At 46.8% G+C, this 23,622-nt stretch overlaps 1 protein-coding gene across 2 annotated transcripts; it reads right to left on the bottom strand.

Moving 5' to 3' along the window:
• Positions 1–2,281: 2,281 nt before the first annotated feature.
• Positions 2,282–22,040, bottom strand: LOC120916118 (somatostatin-2). Of its 2 annotated transcripts, none has more exons than XM_040326936.1 (2): positions 21,754–22,040; positions 2,282–2,633 (listed from the first exon to the last, which is right to left on the bottom strand). In XM_040326936.1, the coding sequence occupies exons 1-2, from the start codon at positions 21,853–21,855 to the stop codon at positions 2,424–2,426; spliced, it is 312 nt and encodes a 103-aa protein (XP_040182870.1). In that variant the 5' UTR covers positions 21,856–22,040; the 3' UTR covers positions 2,282–2,423. The 2 variants fall into 2 exon arrangements, with proteins under 2 accessions (XP_040182870.1, XP_040182869.1); XM_040326935.1 differs by having other exon boundaries at positions 21,730–22,015.
• Positions 22,041–23,622: the final 1,582 nt, after the last annotated feature.

Raw genomic sequence — 23,622 nt, 5'->3', positions numbered from 1 at the left:
TTTTAAGAATCTGGATGGCTGCATTGGCTCATTTCTCTGGCGGGGTTCTACCCCTCGATTGGCCAGGTCCACCCTCCAATTGCCGGTTAGCTTTGGGGGGTTGGCCCTGCCCAACCTGCTGGTCTACTACTGGGCCGCGGTACTGGTTACGGCGCGATGGTGGCTGGAGCAGTCCAGAGCTAATGCAGCCGTCTGCCTCGAGGCGGCGATAGTCGGTTCCCTTACTGAACTCAGTAATCTGCTCTACAGAGGGCCGTCTCCGTACCCCGCGCTGCCGAGTCCGACGAGAACTACACTACGGGTATGGGGCAGGGCCAGGCGTCGTTTCCTGTGTCCAGGTCGCTGGTCTCCCTTTACCCCGCTGTGGGGTAATCCTGCGCTCGCTCACTTCCGTTCGGTGCCTGACCCACAGCTGTGGGCCCGACGGGGCGTCAAGGTGCTACGGGATATCGTCTCGGGGGGCTCCCTCCTGTCCTTTCAGGATATGTCGGGGCGCTTTGACCTGCCGCCCTGGATGCTATTCCGCTACTTTCAACTGCGGCATGCCTTCAGGGCACAATTCCCCGCTCCGCCTGTTCTCCAGGCGGATGTGGTGGAGGAGCTGCTGGCTCAGAGCGCGTTGACGAAGACCCTGTCTTCCTTATACTTTACGCTTCTTACTAAAGACTCCCCTAAGATGGATTCCCTGTGGAGGAAATGGGTGGGAGATATTCCGTCCTTAGATAGGGAGACATGGGATGATTGTTTTGAAGACAGTTATAAGCTGGTGATCTCCTCTAGGGATAAGTTGATACAAACTAAGTTCCTGCATAGGGTTTACTTTACTCCCCGGAGACTGCATGGGGTCTATCCGCAGCGTTCCCCAAATTGCCCGAGGTGTTGCACCTCGGAAGGCACCTACATGCATATGTTCTGGTCCTGCCCCAAATTATCGGACTATTGGTCCGCGGTCTTTGAGACAGTTAACGTCCGCCTACAACTCAGTCTTCCCACTGCCCCAGAGCTTGCTCTGCTGGGGGTGCAGGACGATGAGCAAAGACCCAGGTTTACTAAGTTGCTGTTGTCCCTGCTGTTTTTCTATGCTAAGAAGGTTATTTTGATCAAATGGACATCCAGGGCTCCCCCTACTCTGGGAATGTGGATGGATGCGGTCAACGCTGTTCTTCCTCTATATAAAATGACGTATTTGAGCAGGGGTTGCCCATCCAAGTTTGAACGGGTGTGGGGACCATGGACTGACCTCCTTTGATAGAGTTGGTGGCACCATTGGGATTGTCGGTGGGTTCTCAAATATCCTTGTGTTCCCCCCCTCATCCCCTCCCCCCCCCCTCTCTGCTCCGCTTCTCCCCCCTCCCCTTGCCTACCCCTCCCCCCGCCCTCTCCCCTTCCCTTTCCCATTGCCTTCCCCGCCCCCCCCTCCCTTTCACCACCTCCCCCCTCCACTCCCCGCCTGGGATAAGTACTGCAGTCCTGTAGCTTACACCTAGCCCACAATTAGATCCAGTTCTTTTGATCTCATTTTGCTCTGTATTGCTTTCTACATGTAATCTCTCCGTCCAGTCATGTATGCACTGTAACCCGTTGCTTTGTATGTGTCCTTATTTTTATTTTGACCCAATAAAGACCAACCTTGTTGTTAAAAAAACATTGCGTACGCCACCAAATAGCAGCTTTAACTATACGCCGGAAAAAGCCGACTAGAGACGACGTAAAAGAATGCGACGGCCGCTCGTACGTTCGTGGATCGCCGTAACTAGCTAATTTGCATACTCAACGCGGATTTCGACGGGAACGCCACCTAGCGGCCGCCGAAAAATTGCAGCTTAGATCCGAAGGCGTACTAAGACGTACGCCTGTCGGATCGATCCCAGATGCCGTCGTATCTTGTTTTGTGGATACCAAACAAAGATACGACGCAGGAAATTTAAAATTACGCTGGCGTATCAAAAGATACGCCGGCGTAATCCTTTTGTGGATCTGCCCCTTAGTCTTTTGACTAAAATGCCATTTTAATTTTAGTTGTATTTTAGTCATCTCAGTTTTTTAGTTTTAGTCTTATTTTAGTCATCTCAATTGTTTTAGTTTTAGTTGTATTTTAGTCGACTGAAAATGTTTTTAGTCTACAAAATGACCACTGGTAAGTAGGAAGACACAGATCATCTCTTACATGGGGAGGATCGGAGTTCTCCACTACAGAGATATTTGAGGACAAAAAAGACTAAAAACAAACATTGAAACATTTATGTGGACAAGCCGATCATTTTGGAAAATAAGAAACTGCTTCACTGCTGAATGACGCCTTAAGTTTAATGGAAATGAACAAATCCCCCATAGGGTGATGTCATGTTATTTACAAACTTTATCAATGTCACAAATCCATAAATAATAATAAAAAAAAAAGAATAAAACACAAACAGCGATTTCTAGCACATAGTGAACGTCTTCCAGAAGAAGTTTTTGCAGGGCGCTTTCCGTTCCCGCAGAGACAGGCGCGGAAATTTGACCGGTTGGGCGATTTTGGGCTCAGGAGGATCGGGGACGCTTCTTTCGACCTCCACTAAATTACTTTCCCTGCTGTCTGTCCATCCTGAGAGCAGCTTCAGGAGGAGGTCCTCTTGTATTGCGTTTAGATCCTAAAAAGGGAAACAAGGTCGAGATTTAGGGACATTCATATTCACAACAGATCCTGGGCGTCTCTTGTCAGGTTTACATAGTTACATAGGGCCAGATTCACAGATATTTGCGGCGGCGTAACGTATCGTCTTTAAGTTACACCACCGCAAGTTTTCAGCGCAAGTGCCTGATTCACCAAGCACTTGCGTGTAAAACTTACGGCGGTGTAACGTAAAGCTGTCCGGCGCAAGCCCGCCTAATTCAAATGGGGCGTGTACCATTTAAATTAGGCGCGTTCCCGCGCCGAACGTTCTGCGCATGCTCCGTTTATATTGTATGCTTATTTAAAAATAAAAGGTTTAATCGCATGCTCCGTTAGGAAATTTCCCGCCGTGCTTTGCGCGAAATTACGGCGCCGTGCGTAACGTAATTTCGTATTCCCAGACGCAAAAAAAATTAATTTGAAAATCGACGCGGGAACGACGGCATACTTTAACATGGCTGTTCTAAATGTAAGCCATGAAAAAGCATGCCTAGTTTTGCGACGGGAACAACCGACTAGCGACGACGTAAGAGATTGCGACGAACGCGCGTATCTTCGTGGATCGCCGTAATCAGCTAATTTGCATACCCGACGCTGGAAAACGACGCAAACTCCACCCAGCGGCCGCCGGAGAATTACACCTAAGATCCGAAGGCGATCTTAGCCAAAAGCCGTCGTATCTTTGTTTGTGAATGACAAATAAAGATACGACGCGGCAAATTTGAAAGTACGCCGGAGTATCAGCAGATACTCCGGCGTACTTTTTCTGTGAATCTGGCCCATAGTTAATCTGGTGAAAAAAAAAAAAAAGACACAAGTCTGTCTAGTTCCAACCAACATAGAAAAAGAAACACAAATAGAAGACCTCTATATACACAATCCTATACCCACAGTTGATCCAGAGAAAGGCAAAAAACAAAAACAAAGAAGCATGACCAAATTGGCTCCAGCAGGGAAAAACATTCCGGGCCAGATTCAGGTAGAATTCCGGCGGCGTAACGTATGTCATTTCCGTTACACCGCCGCAAGTTTTACGTGCAAGTGCTTGATTCACAAAGCACTTGCCTGTAAAGTTGCGGCGGCGTAGCGTAAATCCGCCCGCCTAATTCAAATGGGGCGTGTATCATTTAAATTAGGCGCGTTCCCGCGCCGAACGTACTGCGCATGCTCCGTTTTGAAATTTCCCGCCGTGCTTTGCGCGAAATGACATGTCATTTTTAGAACGGCGACGTGCGTTACATCCTTTCCTATTCACGGACGACTTACGCAAAAAAAAAAATTTAAAATTTGACGCGGGAACGACGCCCATACTATAACATGGAAAGTCTAAATATAAGCCAAGAAATAGCAGCTGTAACTATACGCCGGGAAAAGCCGACTAGCGACGACGTAAGAGAATGCGATGACTGCGCGTACCATCGTGGATCGCCGTAAACAGCTAATTAGCATACCCGACGCGGAAAACGACGCAAACTCCACCAAGTCTGTCCCCGGTTTTGTCCCCCTATTGGATTAGAACAGGGGCTGGGACAATTTCAAAGGCAGTCAGTGCAGAATAAAAAAAAAAAAAAAAACGGAATTACACACCCCCGCTCCGCCGCTCCTACTAGTTTAGGGGGGGTATTTTTTTCATTATCTGTGCTCCTTTCTGATGATCATGTTCTGGTCAGAGTGGAGGGAATATTTCTTCAGTTTTGGGTGCATGCCCGTTCCGCTCCAGCCGCCTGCCTATCTCCTTGCCTTCCCTGGCGGAGTGATCTTCCTCCGCTCCCCACCCAGTAGTAGCCAGGGCCTGAAGAGTAAGACTTGAAAGGCTGTGAGGTATGCGGCGACGGGCAGAGAGTCGCTGATTGCCGCCATTACTAGTAAAAAAAATATGTCCCCGGATTTAATTAAAAAAATCTGGTCACCTTAAGCCTCTTAGGCCCCGTACACACGACCAAACATGTATGCTGAAACTGGTCCGCGGGCCAGTTTCAGCATACATGTTCGGTCGTGTGTAGGCGCGAGCGGGCCGAATTCCAGCAAACATTTGCCCGCCGGGCCTTTTCCCAGCAGACAAATATTCCTGGACGTGTTTTAAAACCGTCCGCTGGAATTCTGCCCGCTCGGACATGTACGGTCGTCAGTACAGACCTACCGTACATGTCTGAGCGCCCGCTGTCCCTCGCATGCGTCGAATGACTTCGACACATGCGTGGAAGCCTTTAAATGGCAGGCCCGCCCACGTCGCCGCGTCATCGCCGCGTCATCGTCGCGGCGACGACGCGGCCACGCCCCACGTAGTGTTTACGCGCGGACTTCTGTACGATGGTTAGTACAACCATCGTACAGAAGCCCTCTGGCAGGCATGTACGGTGAAAACGGTCCGATGTTTGCTCGTGAGTACCCGGCCTTACACACAATCAGTCCATCCGATGAGAACAGTCTGAAGGACCGTTGTCATAGGTTAACCGATGAAGCTGACTGATGGTCCGTCGCACCTACACACCATCGGTTAAATAACCGATCGTGTCAGAACGCGGTGAAGTAAAACACAACAACGTGCTGAAAAAAATGAAGTTCAATGCTTCCAAGCATGCGTCGACTTGATTCTGAGCATGCGTGGATTTTTAACCGATGGTCGTGCCTACTAACGATCGGTTTTGACCTATCGGTTAGGAATCCATAAGTTAAATTTAAAGCAAGTTGGCTTTTTTTAACCGATGGTTAAATAACCTATGGGGCCCACACAAGATCGGTTTTGACCGATGAAGCGGTCCATCAGACCGTTGTCCTCTGGTTAACCGATCGTGTGTACGAAGCCTTACTCTATGTAGTGGGTGCCTTTGGATATAACACATCCCAATACCCTACAATCAACTGGGCTCGTGTCAGCATTACCAGATCAGATGATTTCTTTGAGTAAGGGTCTTTAGTCCTTTAGTAAATCAGCCCCACTGTGCCTGTGCCTGACATGTCATAGTGGTCATCAGGGGGGTTCCCAACTCCATAGGGCCCATTCACACGATTACAGGATCAGTTCACAAAGCTAACACATCAATAGGGAACTTTGTGTTAAAAAAAAGTTATTTTCAAGTCCAGTTACAGTTAAACATTTACTCATGGCTGAAAATAAAGATGCTTATCCTTATGTAAAGTTTCATGAACCGTACGCATTGAGTTTTTCGTGCATTGAAGTGTCCCTCAACTCTTGCGTTTTGCCTGATGAAAATGCATGTCCAGTGGAAATGCCATTCTTTCGTATGCGGCTTTCTACTCTATGCTCTGCAGTTTATTGTAAAAGAAAAAGGGAAACTATAGGGCCTATTTACACCTACACATATGCGCTACCATATGCACTACATGGCATGAAACAATGTAAGTCTAGTCTCGGCTTTGTAAGGGCCTGTTTACACTTATGTTGGCTGTCTGAAGTGGATCGCTCTTCATGCGGTGTTTGACAGGCCTTGAGGGGGCGTTATCTCACCTCCCTACTGCCTGTCTTAACACGCAAAAGCCCACACCACAGACTGTTATGGGCTGATTCAGTTGCGGCACAATGGTACAACCTTTTAGGGTTAAAACAGGTGGTGAGGAGGCATAATAATGAGTCCTCACTGTGCCCTTTGAAAACGACAATTCTGTCGAAACTGGTCAGGGCGGTGCTATGCAGTGACGTCACCACGCTCCCGCTTGACCCCGGAAGCTCCCCCTTTTCTGTTTCAATATTTGAACGGTTTGCTACTTTTTCATTTTATCTGCGTATCTAATTTTATTGGACTTTTAAGGCTGTCCTGATTAGGACTTTTCACACACACACACACACACACACACACATATATATATATATATATATATATATATATATATATATATATATATATAAAATGATTGTCACTCACTTGAATACATTTGAGTCACTTTGATATTTTTATATTTAGTGTGTGTTTATGCTTATAGAGGTACTTGCCCTTTGGAGTACACTCATTTATATCACGTATTGTTATAATACTCATTCAATATGATTATTTATTCACTTTTTATTTTTTTGCGCAACTTACTATTTTCTTATAATAATGCCTAAAAGCCCACACCACCATGTTGTAATGCAATGCATGCAGTTGTGGTGTTGCACCTTTCACTTGAATAGGCTGCGTTCAATGGGCGGTACTGCCCATTGAATGCAACAGTGGGGATAAAATTTGCCACCCCATGTTGCCATGAATGTCATGTATATCCTTTTACGGCTCAACCGTGTGTTTTTACCACCCCCTGACCCTACATGTCATTGGACCTAACTGCTATGTACTCTCTGGAGCTGAAAGGAAGAGTGTTAAGGTGGCTATTGTCAGGCTTCAGGTGACCTCTGAACCCTGACACTCCAGACAAAATGCCAGACCTCCAGTGACCTCTGAACCCTGACACTTCCGCCAAATGCCAGACCTCCAGTGACCTCTGAACCCTGACACTTCCGCCAAATGCCAGACCTCCAGTGACCTCTGAACCCTGACACTTCCGCCAAATGCCAGACTTCCAGTGACCTCTGAACCCTGACACTCCAGACAAAATGCCAGACCTCCAGTGACCTCTGAACCCTGACACTCCAGCCAAAATGCAAGACCTCCAGTGACATCTGAACCCTGACATTCCAGCCAAAATGCAAGACCTCCAGTGACATCTGAACCCTGACATTCCAGCCAAAATGCCAGACCTTCAGTGACCTCTGAACCCTGACACTTCCGCCAAATGCGAGACTTCCAGTGACCTCTGAACCCTGACACTCCAGCCAAAATACCAGACCTCCAGTGACCTCTGAACCCTGACACTCCAGCCAAAATGCCAGACTTCCAGTGACCTCTGAACCCTGACAATCCAGCCAAAATGCCAGACCTCAGATGACCTCTGAACCCCGACACTCCAGCCAAAATGGCAGACCTCCAGTGACCTCTGAACCCTGACACTCCAGCCAAAATAGCAGACCTCCAGTGACCTCTGAACCCTGACACTTCCGCCAAAATGCCAGACTTCCAGTGACCTCTGAACCCTGACAGTCCAGATTCTTAGATAAGTTCATGACTGTTCTCTTTATCATTTATAAAAACATCTTCTATGTTTAGTTTATAATTAATAATGCTCCCATCTCAATATCACTGTTCTCTCTAATTGATGACAAATACTGGAATCTGGAGAAGATTAATCGTAAAATTAATGAGTTGGGCGCCAGGTGCGACTTTTACAAGAACTGTAATTGCCTACCAGCTGTAAGGCTTAAAACTTTAAATTACTTTTCCAGAATTTCTCTAGTGATGGCAATCTCTCAACAAATGTATAAGGCTCCATTCACCCCGGCGATTAAAGCCAGTGCCAGTTATAGCGGCTGGAATCTTCTGTTTATAGCTGCGGATGAGAACGGCTAGCGGCTAGCTGTAGCCGCCGGCCCCATTCAGTATAATAACAGGTCGCCCGTGGCTGCCGCTATATGCAGCTCTCCACACAGCCAGCGATTACTTGCGGTGATCGCTGCTGGACGCACGCATAGTATGCAAGCCATAAATAGCTGCGGCAGGCGGCGACCTGTCATTATAGTTAATGGGCCCGGAGGATTCAGCTAGCTGATTTCATCCGCAGCTGTAAACAGAAGATTCAAGCCGCTACAATTGGCACTGGCTTTAATCGCTTGTGTCAATGTAGCCTTAGCCCTGGTTCACACTGGTGCGTTTTGACAAATTTGAAATTGCATGTCAAATCGGCGGCAATGGCACCGCCCTAAATCGGTGTGATACCGCATTTGCGGCGCTGCACCAATTTCAAAAAGTAGTTTGTGTACTATTTGCAATTTCGGGTTGCGATTTACATTGTCATCTGTGCAGAAACCAGAAACCTGCACAGATGTCTCTGTAATCGCGGCCAAAATCGGGACTGACAAGCGGGAGTGAAATCGTGCGAGTTCAGCGGAACTTCACGGCTTCAGTGTGAACCTGGGATTAATCTGATTTAGCCCAGGTTCACACGATTTTCTTCGATTTGAGATGCGATTTCACATGTGAAATCGCATCTCAAATCGGCGGCATTTGCCGCCAATTGTTGGCAATGACACCGTCCTAATCGGTGCGACGCCGCATCTGCGGCGCTGCACCGATTTCAAAAAGTAGTTCCTGTACTACTTTTTGCGTTTTCGGGCCGCGATTTACATTGACATCTGTGCAGAAACCTGCACAGAGGTCTCTTAAATCGCGGCCGAAATCGGGACTGCCAGCGGGAGTGAAATTGTGCGAGTTCAGCTGAACTCCCGCAGCCCAGTGTGAACCAGGGCTAAAGAGAACAAAGAAACCAACCTTGATTTGAAAACTGAATTTCCTCATTTCAATCTAGTTTATATATTGTATTTTGTTGTGGTCAGAGCCATCCCCTACCATACAGGCTGCGCTGGGACGAGATCATCTAGAGCCCTGGGTGAACATGCCAAATCCCCCCCCCTCCCTCCCCTTCAAGATGTATGAACAATATGTGTCAGAAAAAATCCCTCCACAAAAACGCTGAGCACTAATCTGCATGCTTACCCCCTAAGCATACCCCCCCCAGTACAAATATGCCCCCCTGCTGAATCCCCCCCCCCATCTCAATGCAGATCTTTGCCCCCATCCCCTAGATCCCACCAGCTCAAATGCCCCCCCCCCAGCAAAAAAAATTCACCCCTCCAAGCACAAATGCTCTACCCCTAAAATTTCCCCTATTAGTACACATCCCCCGCCCACAGCACAAATCACCCCCAAATCCCCACTCTTATCACCCCCCCCCCCCCAAACTTCTCCTTCCAGAACAAAACTTACCCCCTGAGGCCCCCTAATTCCCCATTCCAGCACAAATCCCCCCCCAGTATCCTTGCGGCGTCCTCCTACCATACATGATACCACAGTGCCCAGGGCAGTCGACCCCCTCTGTCCACACCTTGTCCTGCATTCACATTAACATGCTTCCCATTCCTATCAGTTTAATTCATATACAGTGGAACCTCGGATTACGAGTATAATCCGTTCCAGGAGAATGCTTGTAATCCAAAGTACTTGCATATCAAAGCGAGTTTCCCCATTGAAGTCAATTTATTTGTTCCGCATTGACTTTAATGGCATGTAATACCGCATGTGATTAGAGGTGGGGGGCGCCGGAGAGCCTCAGAAACACACGGACTATTTCCGTGTCTTTCCAAGCATTTCCAAACGGTGCCGCTCCGCTCCAGCGCCCCCCACCTTCAGGCCAAACGTGGTACTGCACACCGCTGTGGCTTGAATCCTGCTTGTTTTGCGAGACAACACTCACAAACTGAGTCAGGATTTTTTTTAAATACAGTGATCGTATTGCGAAACGCTCGTTAAAGGGGTTGTAAAGACAAAAATATTTTCCTCTTAAATTAAAGTCTGACAGTAGCTGATAAAGTAAAAAGTAATGTTTTGCATTATAACTAGTTTGATTCCTGTTGACATCGAGCTGTTTTATTCACCTCCAGCACTCCTGAATCGTTATTCTCACTGACTTCCTGGTTTGCAGTGCGCATTCATTCTTGCTACATCACGGCCTAATGGGAACTACAGTTCCCATTAGGCTTAGCCTCCATGCCTGTGAGGGATAAGAGAGCATCTTCATGCAGGGCTGTAGTCATAGGGAGGGGGTGAGCACATTCTGCTTTCCACCATGCAAAACGGCTCAGATGCTGGTGGAAAGCAAGAAGAGGAGTGACAGGAAATGGCATTTTCAAACCTGGATTACTGTATTTTGGAGGTCAAAAGGAAAAACGAGGTAAGTGATATTTAAATGCTCTAGCTTACAGCAATCAAATAATAAAAAACGAACCTTTAGTGTTCCTTTAACAGCATTACTCGCAATCCGAAATTTCCACTGTATTTTATACAGGTACTTTATATAGTGACATCAATTTACATATATACATGGTAAATTCACATCCGTCCCTGCCCTCAAGGAGCTTACAATCTATGGTCGTAACTAGGGTTGTCCCGATACCACTTTTTTAGGACCGAGTACAAGTACCGATACTTTTTTTTATGTACTCGCCGATACCGAAAACCGATACTTTTTTTAAAATGTGTCCCCAAATGCAGCCATGTCCCCCCACAAATGCAGCCATGTCCCCCACATATGCAGCCATGTCCCCCCCACAAATGCAGCCATGTCCCCCCCATATGCAGCCATGTCCCTCCCATATGCAGCCATGTCCCCCATATATGCAGCCATGTACCCCACATATGCAGCCATGTCCCCAAACATATGCAGCCATGTCCCCCACATATATGCAGCCATGTCCCCCACATATATGCAGCCATGTCCCCCCACATAAATGCAGCCATGTCCCCAAACATATGCAGCCATGTCCCTCACATATATGCAGCCATGTCCCCCACATATATGAAGCCATGTCTCCCACATATATGCAGCCATGTCCCCCACATATATGCAGCCATGTCCCCCAAACATATGAAGCCATGTCCCCCACATATATGCAGCCATGTCGCCCACATATATGCAGCCATGTCCCCCAAACATATGCAGCCATGTCCCCCACATATATGCAGCCATGTCGCCCACATATATGCAGCCATGTCCCCCCACATATATGCAGCCATGTCCCCCCACATATATCCAGCCATGTCCCCAAACATATTGCAGCCATGTCCCCCCACATAAATGCAGCCATGTCCCCCCACATATATGCAGCCATGTCCCCCCACATATATGCAGCCATGTCCCCCCACATATATGCAGCCATGTCCCCCCACATATTGCAGCCATGTCCCCCCACATATTGCAGCCATGTCCCCCCCCATATATGCAGCCATGTCCCCCATATATGCAGCCATGTCCCCCCACATATATGCAGCCATGTCCCCCCACATATATGCAGCCATGTCCCCCCACATATATGCAGCCATGTCCCCCCACATATATGCAGCCATGTCCCCCCACATATATGCAGCCATGTCCCCCCACATATTGCAGCCATGTCCCCCCACATATTGCAGCCATGTCCCCCATATATTCAGCCATGTCCCCCCACATATATCCAGCCATGTCCCCCATACCCAATGATGATGCCACCGCCGCCGCCGCGTTAATCACCGTGCGGCGAACATTACAGGCAGCTTTCGTTTGAATAGCTGTTTTCCCTGCCATGCCATGTAAAGGACACTAGACATGTGCACAGAAAATGTTTTAGTTTTTTTTTGTTCCGTTTCGTATCGTTCCGTAGGTTCGTTTCCGTTCGTTTTTCGTAAGACGCCCGTTTTCCTGTTCGTTCCCGTTCGTTTGTCGTACGACGCAATTTTTTTGTATTCCGATCGTTTCGTATTTTGGTTATCGTTTTATTTTCGTACATGCAGGATGGTTCGTTATTCTGTTTAATTCATGTTCGTTACTTGTTAGACAATAATTTTCGTGAATTTTCGTCATTTTGTACTTTCGTAAATATATCGCGGGATTCGCGGCACTTTCAACACGCGGCTCATCCATATTAACTATTGTTAAGCCCCATACACTTGGTCAGATTTTTTTAAACAACAAACATAAAAACGATCGAAAATCCACAGAAAAGTTTATTTGGCTTTACTGTACTACTGTACTCAGCACAAAAGAGAAGCTGCTTCACTAACTAACTACACTCACTGCCCATTCAAAAAAACGAAAATTACATCTATAACAAAAGATTTGCATTCTGTATTTTGAAACCAAATTACGAACAGAAAAAAGGAATTCAGAATACAGAATGCAAATCTTTTGTTATAGATGTCATATGAACATACGAACAGAAAAAGGATTCAAACAAAATACAGAATGAAAATCTTTTGTTAGATGTCATATGTACATACGACTGAAAATCAAAATACAAACAGAACAAGGATTCAAACAAAATACAGAATGCAAGTCTTTTTGTTATAGATGTCATTTTCGTTCTTTTGCCGTTTTCGTTTCGTCGGATCGTTCGTTCGTATTTGCGGTTGTTCGTTATGCGGCTCATTCGTAATCCCGTCGTTTTCGTATTTTGGTGCTTTAATTTTTTCGGTGGTGTACACATTATTCTGCGGGTACGAAAATGAACATTTTCGTACGAAAATAACATTCGTACGAACGGGAATGCACATATCTAAAGGACACTCCCCCTTGCTCGGGATTGGACAGATCCGTCCAAGGGGGAGTGTCTATACACGGCGCGGTGGGCAAAACAGCTATTCAAACTAAAGGTGCCTGTAATGTTCGCCGCACAGTGATTAACGCGGCAGCGGCGGATTTGCGTTATACGGCGGCGGTGACGGCTGGGTGGGCAAGTATTCTATTTAGGCATCGGGGGTATTTGCGGGAGTACAAGTACTCCCGCAAATACTCGGTATCGGTCTGGTATCCGATACTGGTATGGGGGACAACCCTAGTCGTAATTCACATTCATACACACACATGCTAGCCACTTTACCTACCAGCATGTCTTTGGAGTGTGGGAGGAAACCGGAGTACCTGGAGGAAAGCCACGCAGGCACAGGGAGAACCTGCAGACTCTAGGCAGGTAGTGCCCTGGTTTGGGTTTGAGCTATCGACCCCAGTGCTGCTAGGCAGACATGCTAACCACTTAGCCAATGTGCTGACCAGTTATGAATTGTAAAGCTGTCCATTCAAGGTTGGATTTTAATTTTGCCATCAAATCAACTAATTTCTCCCAAAGCCCTTAAAATTGTATCCAGACCTGCTATATGAATGGAATCCCAGACATCTTGGGTTTCATTAAATTACGACTTCCTATGCTTGGCTGCGAGACCTTAGGAATTACGATTTCCTAGGGTCTCACGGGTCCCTCTGCACATGTGCGAGGCATGGCAGTGCTATGAGGTGCCCCTACAGCCCCCTGAGATTTATGATGTGTCCCTGGAGGCTGTGCAACGGAGGTTGGGGGGTTACATTCATGTAATTCTCCATCAAACAAGAACTGAGGAAGTGGGAGTGGGTACCTGTCACAAAAATGTATATAATAAAATGTGCAACCTTGTTAAGGGGAGGAAAGGCATAAGTGGTCCTCTCAATTTTGGAGTGAAGGTCTGCTTCAAAGCGTTTGTTACCTCAACATTTCATATTCCTAATGGGCCAGATTCTGGTACATCCTGCGGCGGCGTCGCGTAAGCTATTTACACTACGCCGCCACAACTTACAGGAGCAAGTGCCGTATTCCCCAAACACTTGCTCCGGAATTTGCGGCGGCGTAGTGTAAATGGCCCGGCGTATGGCCCGCGTAATTCAAAGGGGGCGGCTAGTATTCAAATTAAGCGCGCCCCGCGCCGATTGAACTGCGCATGCGCCGGGCTGAAAAATAGCCCAGTGCGCATGCTCCAGCTCACGACGGAAAACGTCAATGACGCCGACGTGTGCGTCATTGACGTAAAGTCGTATTCAAGAACGACTTAGGAAAACGACGTAACCGACGGAAAAAGCCGACGCGGACCCGACGCCATACTTAACATGGGGACCCGACGCCATACTTAACATGGCATACGGCGGACTGGCGTAAGGTTACCCCTCATATAGCAGGGGTAACCTTACGCTTACGGAAACGACGTACGCGACGCAAATTCGTTCGGGAATCGGCGTATCAGGCTCATTTGCATAGTCAAATGAGACCTGAATGTAAACGCCACCTAGCGGTCAGCGTTGTATTGCATTTAGGATCCGACGGTGTAAGTGACTTACACCAGTCAGATCCTAGCCTAATTCCGGCGTATCTTGTTTTGTGAATACAAAACAATGATACGCCGGCGGGAATTTCGAATTACGCCGGTGTATCAGTAGATACACCGGCGTAACTCTTTTGAGAATCTGGCCCAATGTGTCTGCTGTACCATGTACAGGAAAGTATCCTGTTCTCTTTGTATTGCCTTCCTTTGTGTGAAATCCCTGGTGATCCTGCCAGTCCCTCTGCTTTCCTATTAAAAACTGACCACACTAAGCAGGAGAGCACAGCATGGGAACTCAGTGTGCTCTCCTCCAATGATCAGACTTGTCCTGCCACGTTCCTGCTGCACAGCCATTCACTGGAAAGATCGGTGTGCTGCTGCTTCTTCTTTCCCCCCAGCTCTTATGCATCGGAGAACAGAGGGGAAAAAAGGTATTTATAATGGGGCAGATTCAGGTACCTGCGCGCCTAGTTACGGCGGCGCAGCGTATTGTATTTACGTTACGCCGACGCAACTTACAGGAGCAAGTGCAGTATTCACAAAGCACTTGCTCCGTAAGTTGCGGCGGTGCGTAGCGTAAATGGGGCCGGCGTAAGCGCGCGTAATTCAAATGTGGAAGGGGGGCGTGTTTTATGCGCGCATATTTCAAATTACGGCGGCGTATCTTGAGATACGCCGCCATAAAAGCTACCTGAATCTGCCCCAATGTTTATATATATATATATATATATATATATATATATATATATATATATATATATATATATATTAGGGCTGTGGAACTATTAATTAACTAAAAAGCCCTGTGGGGAAATCTTCGCCTTTTTCAAAGATATATATATATATATATATACAGGGCTGGATTCAAGAAGCAATTGCGCCTGTGTAACCATAGTTACACAGGCGCAATTGCTTACTTGCCCCGGCGTAACAAATGCTCCTGATTCAGGAACCTCGTTACGCCGACTGCAGCCTAAGATATGCGCGGCATAAGGCTCTTATGCCCGCATATCTTAGGCTGCATTCTTGCGATGGCCGCTAGGTGGCGTTCCCGTTGTGCTCCGCGTATAGTATGCAAATTGCATACTAACGCCGATTCACAACGTTGCGCGAGCCCTGCATACGCAGTTTACGTCGTTTCCGTACGGCGTCTTTCGCGTAAGGCTGCCCCTGCTATTAGCAGGGGCAGCCAATGTTACGTATACCCGTCGTTCCTGCGTCGCGAAATTTCAAATTTACGTAGTTTGCGTAAGTGATTCGTGAATGGCGCTGGACGCCATTCACGTTCACTTTGAAGCAAATGACGTCCTTGCGACGTCATTTGCCGCAATGCACATCGGGAAAGTTTCCCGACGGAGCATGCGCTCTACGATCGGCGCGGGAACGCGCCTAATTTAAATGATTCCCGCCCCCTACGGGATCATTTAAACTGCGCGAGCTTACGCCGGGCATTTTGCCGGCGCGCCCACGCAATTTACGGAGCTACTGCTCCGTGAATCAAGGGCAGCGCAGTAATTTTGTGGGGGCGCAGGGCAAAAACGTTGCCCTGCGCCTCCGTAAAAAATGCGCAAATCTACTTGAATCTAGCCCACAGTATATGATCCAACACAAATTCACCCCAAATTACCCCTCCTAGCACAAATTATCTTCCCCCATCCCCCCTCCCAACACAGATCCCTTTAAATCGCCACTCCTTGCACCACCCCCAAATTTCCCCTCCTAGAACAATTCTTACCACCTGCCGCCCCCCCCCCCAATTCCCCCTTCCAACACAAATCCCCTCCCCACAAATTTCCTTATGGTGCCCTCGCACCTCACATGATACCACAGTGCCCAGGGCAGCTGCTGCCCACTCCTTGTCCCGGTGTCTTGTCAAGCTAGTTCCCCTATCGATATGGTTCCCTGCTTGACAGACGAAACCCATGAAAATCTCCGAACTTGATCAGCTGTACAGGGCGCATGCGCGGCATCCAGGCACATTCCTTAAAGGGGTGTTCCAGACTTTTTTTTACGTTTATTAAAAGTCAGCAGCTACAAAAAGTGTAGCTGCTGGGTTTTAATAAACAGACACTTACCTGCTCCACGGTTCCAGCGACGCGCCGGCTGGGGCTTTGCTCCTCGCCCCCCCTCGCCGGCCGGCATCTTCATTCCTAGTGTGGGCACCCGGCAGTGACAGCTTTCGGCTTCACGGCTGGGCACCCACTGCGCATGCGTGAGCGGCACTGCGCATGTGCGAGCGGCGCCGTCCGATTGGACAGGCACTCGCCTACAGGGAGGGGCTGCAATAAGGCAATAAGGCGATTAAGCTAATCGCCTTTCCAGCCTCTCGGCGGAAGGAGGAAGTGGGACAGGAAGTCCCCTTCTCCTGAAGCCCCCACCCCCCCCCCAAAAAAATTACATGCCAAATGTGGCATGTAAGGGGGCGAGGAGTGGGTTAAGCGGAAGTTCAATTTTTAAGTGGAACTCTGCTTTAACATCCCCGTGGACTTGGAGGATGTTAAAAAAAAGAGCCTGGAGGGCGAGCGAGCGCAGCGAGCGAAGCGAGGACGTGAGGTCGACTGTCCACTTACAGCGAATTCCACGTCGCCCTGGACTTGTTGCTACAGCTGATCAGGTTTCGGTGATTTCCGTCGGCTCGGATTGCGCCTGCGTAGTCAAGGGGGGGAACCATACTGATAGGAGGAACCATATCGGCAGATCACCGGCACTGCTGCCTGTACTTGCATAGGTTTCTTCACACACTCTAAAGACATGCTGGTAGGTTAATTGGCTCCTGCCCCAGTATCAGTACATGAGATCGGGACCTTTGATTGTAAGCTCCTTGAGGGCAGGGATTGATAGGAATGTACAGCATGTCAATTGTCAGTGCTACATAAATACCAGAAATGAAATAATGTAATGCAAAGGAAATTCTGCAACACTGCAATTTTACTGTCTAAGTATTAGAGCCTTCTCAACACGACTGCAACGTTAAACCTATTAACAAATGATTAATAGCTAGATTCACGTAGGCGGACGCAACGTTAGGCAGGCGTAGCGTATGGCATATACGCTACGCCGCCGTAAGTTAGAGAGGCAAGTGCTGTATTCACAAAGCACTTGCCTCCTAAGTTACGGCGGCGTAGCGTAAATGTGGCCGCATAAGCGCGCCTAATTCAAATGAGGATGGGGGGGCGTGTTTTATGTTAATTACTCGTGACCCGACGTGATTGACGCTTTTTTACGAATGGCGCATGCGCCATCCATGTACATATCCCAGTGTGCATTGCTCCAAAGTACGCCGCAAGGACGTATTGGTTTCGACGTGAACGTAAATTACGTCCAGCCCCATTCACGGACGACTTACACAAACAACGTAAGATTTTCAAATTTCAACGCGGGAACGACGGCCATACTTAACATTGACTAGGCCAGCTATTTGTTCGACTAACTTTACGCCGGGAATCGCCTTACGTAAACGGCGTATCTTTACTGCGACGGGCAAGCGTACGTTCGTGAATCTGCGTATCTAGTCATTTGCATATTCTACGCTGAACTCAACGGAAGCACCACCTAGCGGCCAGCCTAAATATTGCACCCTAAGATACGACGGCGTAGGAGACTTACGCTGCTCGTATCTTAGCCTAATTTAAGCGTATCTGGTTTCCAGAATACGCTTAAATTTACGACGGCGCAGATTCAGAGTTACGACGGCGTATCTACTGATACGCCGGCGTAACTCTCTCTGAATCTGGCTATAAGGATCCATGCACACTGAGGTTGATTTACGAAAGGCAAATCCACGTTGCACTTCCAGTGCAGTCTCTAAATCTGAAGGGTAGATCTGAAATGAGGGGAAGCTCTGCTGATTTTATCATCCAATCATGTGCAAGCTAAAATGCTGTTTTTTATTTATCATGTCCCTCTCGGATCTACAGCGACTGCACTTCCAAGTGCACTTGCAATGCACTTGTAGTGCAAAGTGGATTTTCCTTTAGTAAATAACCCCCTGTAAGTTAAAACTAAATTCAGAAAAAAGCTGGAGGAAAAACGCCCATAAAATCTTTTTTTTAGCCAGCTTTTAGCAGTGTGTTAGCATCAGTTAGGAGCTTTCAGATTTTTTTTCTGCTGGCAAATCACTCCCAAAAACGCAGATGAAATGTTCCCAGAAACTGAAGCTTCAAAAAGCGCTTCTAGACTAAATTTGCGTTCCTGGAATGAGCCCTTTAAGGTACTGAATGCTGTAGCGACGGCCAGCTGGATACTGGAACCGGTGCGATAAGTAAATATTCGCCAGCACACCAAGGATCATCAATCTCGTCCAAACGTTTTTTTATTTAGGAAAGATTGCATCGCAAAAAAGTATGATGCACATTCTTAACGGCACCCCGGTGTGATTTTTGTCACGGTTGTCACTCGATTAACCAAGCTGAAATCGCGGCAAATCACAACGCACAATGCTGTCATTCCAAAAGAAGCTCCTGCTCTTCTTTTTTTTTTTGAGTGACAACCTTCACGCGTTGCGATTTGCTGCAATTGCTGTGTGATTAATCACGCGGCAATCGCCGCAAAAGTACGCTGCATAAGCATACGTAATAAGTAATGGCATCCCGTGTTTTGCGAGTGATTCGGAACGCCCAGCTGTGCATGGAGCCTGAATATGAAAAATAATGTAAAAAGTTCTCCTTACAACTTAAACGGGTTGCAAAGGTAAAACAATTTTTCCCTAAATAGCTTCCCTTACCTTAGTGCAGTCCTCCTTCACTTACCTCATCCTTCCATTTTGCTTTTAAATGTCCTTATTTCTTTTGAGAAATCCTCACTTCCTGTTCTTCTGTCTGTAACTCCACACAATAATGCGAGGCTTTCTCCCTGGTGTGGAGTGTCGTGCTCGCCCCTCCCTTGGACTACAGGAGAGTCAGGACGCCCACTAACAGACAGATCCTTTCTTTATCTGCAGCATAGAGAGCGTCCTGACTCTCCTGTAGTCCAAGGGAGGGGGCGAGCACGACACTCCACACCAGGGAGAAAGCCTTGCATTACTGTGTGGAGTTACAGACAGAAGAACAGGAAGTGAGGATTTCTCAGAAGAAATAAGGACATTTAAAAGCAAAATGGAAGGATGAGGTAAGTGAAGGAGGACTGCACTAAGGTAAAGGGAGCTATTTAGGGGAAAATTGTTTTACCTTTACAACCCGTTTAAGTTGCAAGGAGAACTTTTTACATTTTTTTTCATATTCAGGCTCCATGCACAGCTGGGCGTTCTGAATCACTCGCAAAACACGGGATGCCATTACTTATTACGTGTTGATGTGGGGAACCAATGCGCAAAACCAACCTACCCAGGGCACTAAAAACTAAACTAACTATTAAATCAACAAGAATAAATAAACTCAGCAGCAGCCACAACAATTAAGTGCTCACACACTGGTAACAAGTAATCAAGGGGGGGTGTAATGGCGCTTGCTAATAATTAAAAAATAATTACCGTATTTATCGGCGTATACCGCGCACTATTTTGCCCTGAAAATCAGGGCAAAATCGTGGGTGCGCGATATACGCCGATACCCACTTTCCCGCGCCGAGTTTGAATACTGCGCCGACATATACCGAGCGCAGTACACTCGTGTATAGTCGGGTAGTCTCGGCTACACTCGCGCTCACGTCCTGTACGTCCAGGACGTCAGCGCGAGCATTGCCGACTATACGCGAGTGTACTGCGCTCGGTATATGCCGGCGCAGTATTCAAACTCGGCGAGGGAAAGCGGGAAACGAGCAAGGAGGATGCCGCAGAAGGACGCCGGACCCGACGAAGGGGACACCCGAAGCCGCAGACGGACGCCGGACCCGACGAGGCCGCCGATGGATGCCGTGCAAGACACCAAACTGTAAGTACAAAAATCTTTTTTTCACAGGAATTTCTGGGCAAATTTAGGGGTGCGCGCTATACGCGGGAGCGCGCTATACCCCAATAAATACGGTATTTAAATAAGCGTGATACCAAATCCTGTGAGTAATATTACTCACAGGATTTGGTATCACGCTTATTTAAATAATTATTTTTTAATTATTAGCAAGCGCCATTACACCCCCCCTTGATTACTTATTACGTATGCTTATGCAGCGTACTTCCTAAAAAGGAAGCTATTTAGGGGGAAAAAATTGTACCTTTACAACCCCTTTAATAAATCATATGAGGGGAAAATGAAGGGAAAACGGGTAATTTAGGGTTATTTACGAAAGGCAAATCCACTTTGCACTACAAGTGCAAACTACAAGTGCAAAGTGCACCTGAAATTGCACTAAAAGTACACTTGGAAGTTCAATTGCTTTAGATCCGAGGGGGACATGCAAGGAAAATAAAAAACAGCATTTTAGCTTGCACATGATTGGATGAAAAAAATCAGCAGAGCTTCCCCTCTATTTCAGATCTACCCCTTTAGATTCACGGTGACTGCAATTCCAGTGCAATTTCAAGTGCACTTTGGAGGTTATTTACTAAAGGCAAATCCACTACTAGTGCCAACTACGAGTGCAAAGTGCACTTGAAATTGCACTAAAAGTACACTCGGAAGTGCAGTTGCTGTAGATCCGAGGGGGACATGCAAGGAAAAGAAGAAAAAAAAACAGCATTTTAGATTGGATAATAAAGTCAGCAGAGCTTCCCCTCATTTCAGATCTACCCCCTTTACATTTACAGTGACTGCACTTCCAAGTGCAATTTTAAGTGCACTTTGCACTTGTAGTGCAAAGTAAATTTGCCTTTCATAAATAACCCCCAATGTGTCTTGGTTGATATCAAAAGCGCTGCGCAAACTGTTATATATATAAATCCTGTATAATAATAATAATAATAATAATAATAATAATCAGGGCTTTTTTTCAGGGGGAACTTGGGGGAACTCAGTTCCACCACCTCTGGCTCAGACCCTTTGGTGCCTGCTCACCACAATCACTTGTAAACACAGAAGTCTGGTTTCTGTGTTTACAAGTGACAGCTCTGCACCCTGTGTGTAACCCCCTGAACTCTGCACCCTGTGTGTAACCCCCCTGAACTCTGCACCCTGTGTGTAACCCCCCTGAACTCTGTATGTAATGCAATCCTGGTATTTAATGCCCCTTTTAAGACCCTTCTACTGTTTGTGAAATCTGAACGGGGTCGTGGTTGAGTTCCTGCGCCTATTTTCTGAGAATAAAAGCTCTGATAATAATAATATCAATGTTATCCAAGTACACTCCTTAGTAAAACATAAAAGGCGTCCTTGCTAACGTCCCCCCGTCCTTTCCCAGGGAGGTGGATGGTACCCTGCACATGGGTGAGGTGTGGATTGCTGGGGAGGAAGATGATAATTGATGGGGAGGAAGATGATGATTGCTGGTTGCATCTCTCACCTGGTTGCTGGTTGCGTCTCTCACCTGGTTGCGTCCCAGTGTTATCCGGTTGTCGTCTGGCTGCGATAAAGCTCTGGCCCCCCAGGCGAGGAGGAGCAGCAGAAGAGACCCTGCAGAGCCCAGCATTGTGATACAAGTTGACGGAGATCAGCTTAGAGAGGGGGGGGTGAGAAGACGGAGGAAGAATGAGCACAGGCAGAAGAATACCCTCCTTTTATACCGTCCCCGATGTGACGTCCGTGGACAAATAATAAAACTTGTTGGGTCGGGGGGTCAGGCGGTCTCGGCATCTCGAGGAAGAACGTGTGATTGGATCAGGACTCGCCGCGGAGATAAACTTTTAGCAGCCATATGGGTTACATCTGAGACAATATTGATGTGCATGGCCTGCTTTATATTTATATACAATATCTTTCTAGCACCGAAGGTTTGGTGATAAAATACAGAATTAAAGTCTCCATCTGCCTGCAATCAATCAGTTTGGGGAGGCGTGTTCTTGCGCTGTCATTGTGCGTTTCGTCATTTACTGACACCTGACTTCACACTCAGTATACAGAATCCCATTCTTTGTAATGGTCCCTGTGTGACGACTGTATGCTCTACACCACTCCATTGCATCGTGGTTGTCATTAACCACTTAACCCCCGGACCATATGGCTGGTCAAAGACCAGAGCACTTTTTGCGATTCGGCACTGCGTTGCTTTAACAGACAATTGCGCGGTCGTGCGACTTGGCTCCCAAACAAAATTGGCGTCCTTTTTTTTTCCCTCCACAAATAGAGCTTTCTTTTGGTGGTATTTGATCATCTCTGCGGTTTTTGTTTTTTTTGCGTTATAAACAAAAAAAGACAACAATTTTGAAAAAAAAAAACAATATTTTTTTACTTTTTGCTATAGTAAATATCCTCCCAAAAAATGTAAAAAAAATAAATGTCTTCCTCAGTTTAGGCCGATATGTATTCTGCTACATATCGCAATAAGCATATATTGATTGGTTTGCGCAAAAGCGCCTACAAACTATGAGATAGATTTCTGCCATTTTTATTATTATTATTTTTTTACTAGTAATGGCGGTGATCTGCGATTTTTATCGGGGCTATGACATTGCAGTGGACAGATTGGACACACACTTCTGTCACTTTTTTGGGACCAGTGACATTTATACAGCGAGCAGAGCTAAAAATTGCCACTGATTACTGTATGTCACTGGCAGGGAAGGGGTTCACACTAGGGGGCGATCAAGGGGTTAAACCAGGTGTAAATATGGCATACGAGCAAACGTGAGTGAGTGATTAACCCGGGCCACACAGTATTATATTTCTTTTATTCAGCCGGTGGGTGATTTTATCTGGTTTATGATCCGGACTTTTATGTTGCATTTACGGTATATTGTGTTGGTATTAGGGTAACTGCTTGTCAACCAGCTGCTGCAGTTATACCGCGGCAAAATGACTCGGCTGTGCAAAGGGTTCATTTAACCCTTTCATGACTAAGCCTATTTCTGACATTTGGTGTTTACCAAAATCCATATTTTTTGCTAGAAAATTACTTAGAACCCCCAAACACACATATATATATATATATATATATATATATATATATATATATATATATTAGCAGAGAATCTAGAGAATAAAATGGCGATTGTTGCAATATTTTATGTCACACGGTATTTGTGCGGCAGTGTTTTAAACGCAACTTTTTGGGAAAAAGTTTATTTTTTTACGGTTACCAGGTTAGAGTTACAGAGGATGTCTAGAGCTAGAATTATTGCTCTCGCTCTGACGATCGCGGCGATACCTCACATGTGTGATTTGAACACCGTTTTCATATGCGGGCGCGACTTTCATATGCTTTTTCTTTGTTGTGCGAGCTCGCGGGGACGGGGGGGGT

Source organism: Rana temporaria, chromosome 10 (genome assembly GCF_905171775.1).
Source record: "Rana temporaria chromosome 10, aRanTem1.1, whole genome shotgun sequence".
In the NCBI taxonomy this organism is placed as follows: Eukaryota; Metazoa; Chordata; class Amphibia; order Anura; family Ranidae; genus Rana; species Rana temporaria.
The sequence above is the reverse complement of the archived record's forward strand: the minus strand, read 5'-3'. Positions and strand labels throughout refer to the sequence as shown.

Excerpts from the sequence above, each read along its gene's own strand:
- LOC120916118 (XM_040326935.1), bottom strand. The coding sequence starts at position 21,855 with ATGCTGGGCTCTGCAGGGTCTCTTCTGCTGCTCCTCCTCGCCTGGGGG. Across the intron at positions 2,634-21,729 it reads GAGACGCAACCAGCAACCAG|GATCTAAACGCAATACAAGA; the intron begins GTGAGAGATGCA and ends TTCCCTTTTTAG.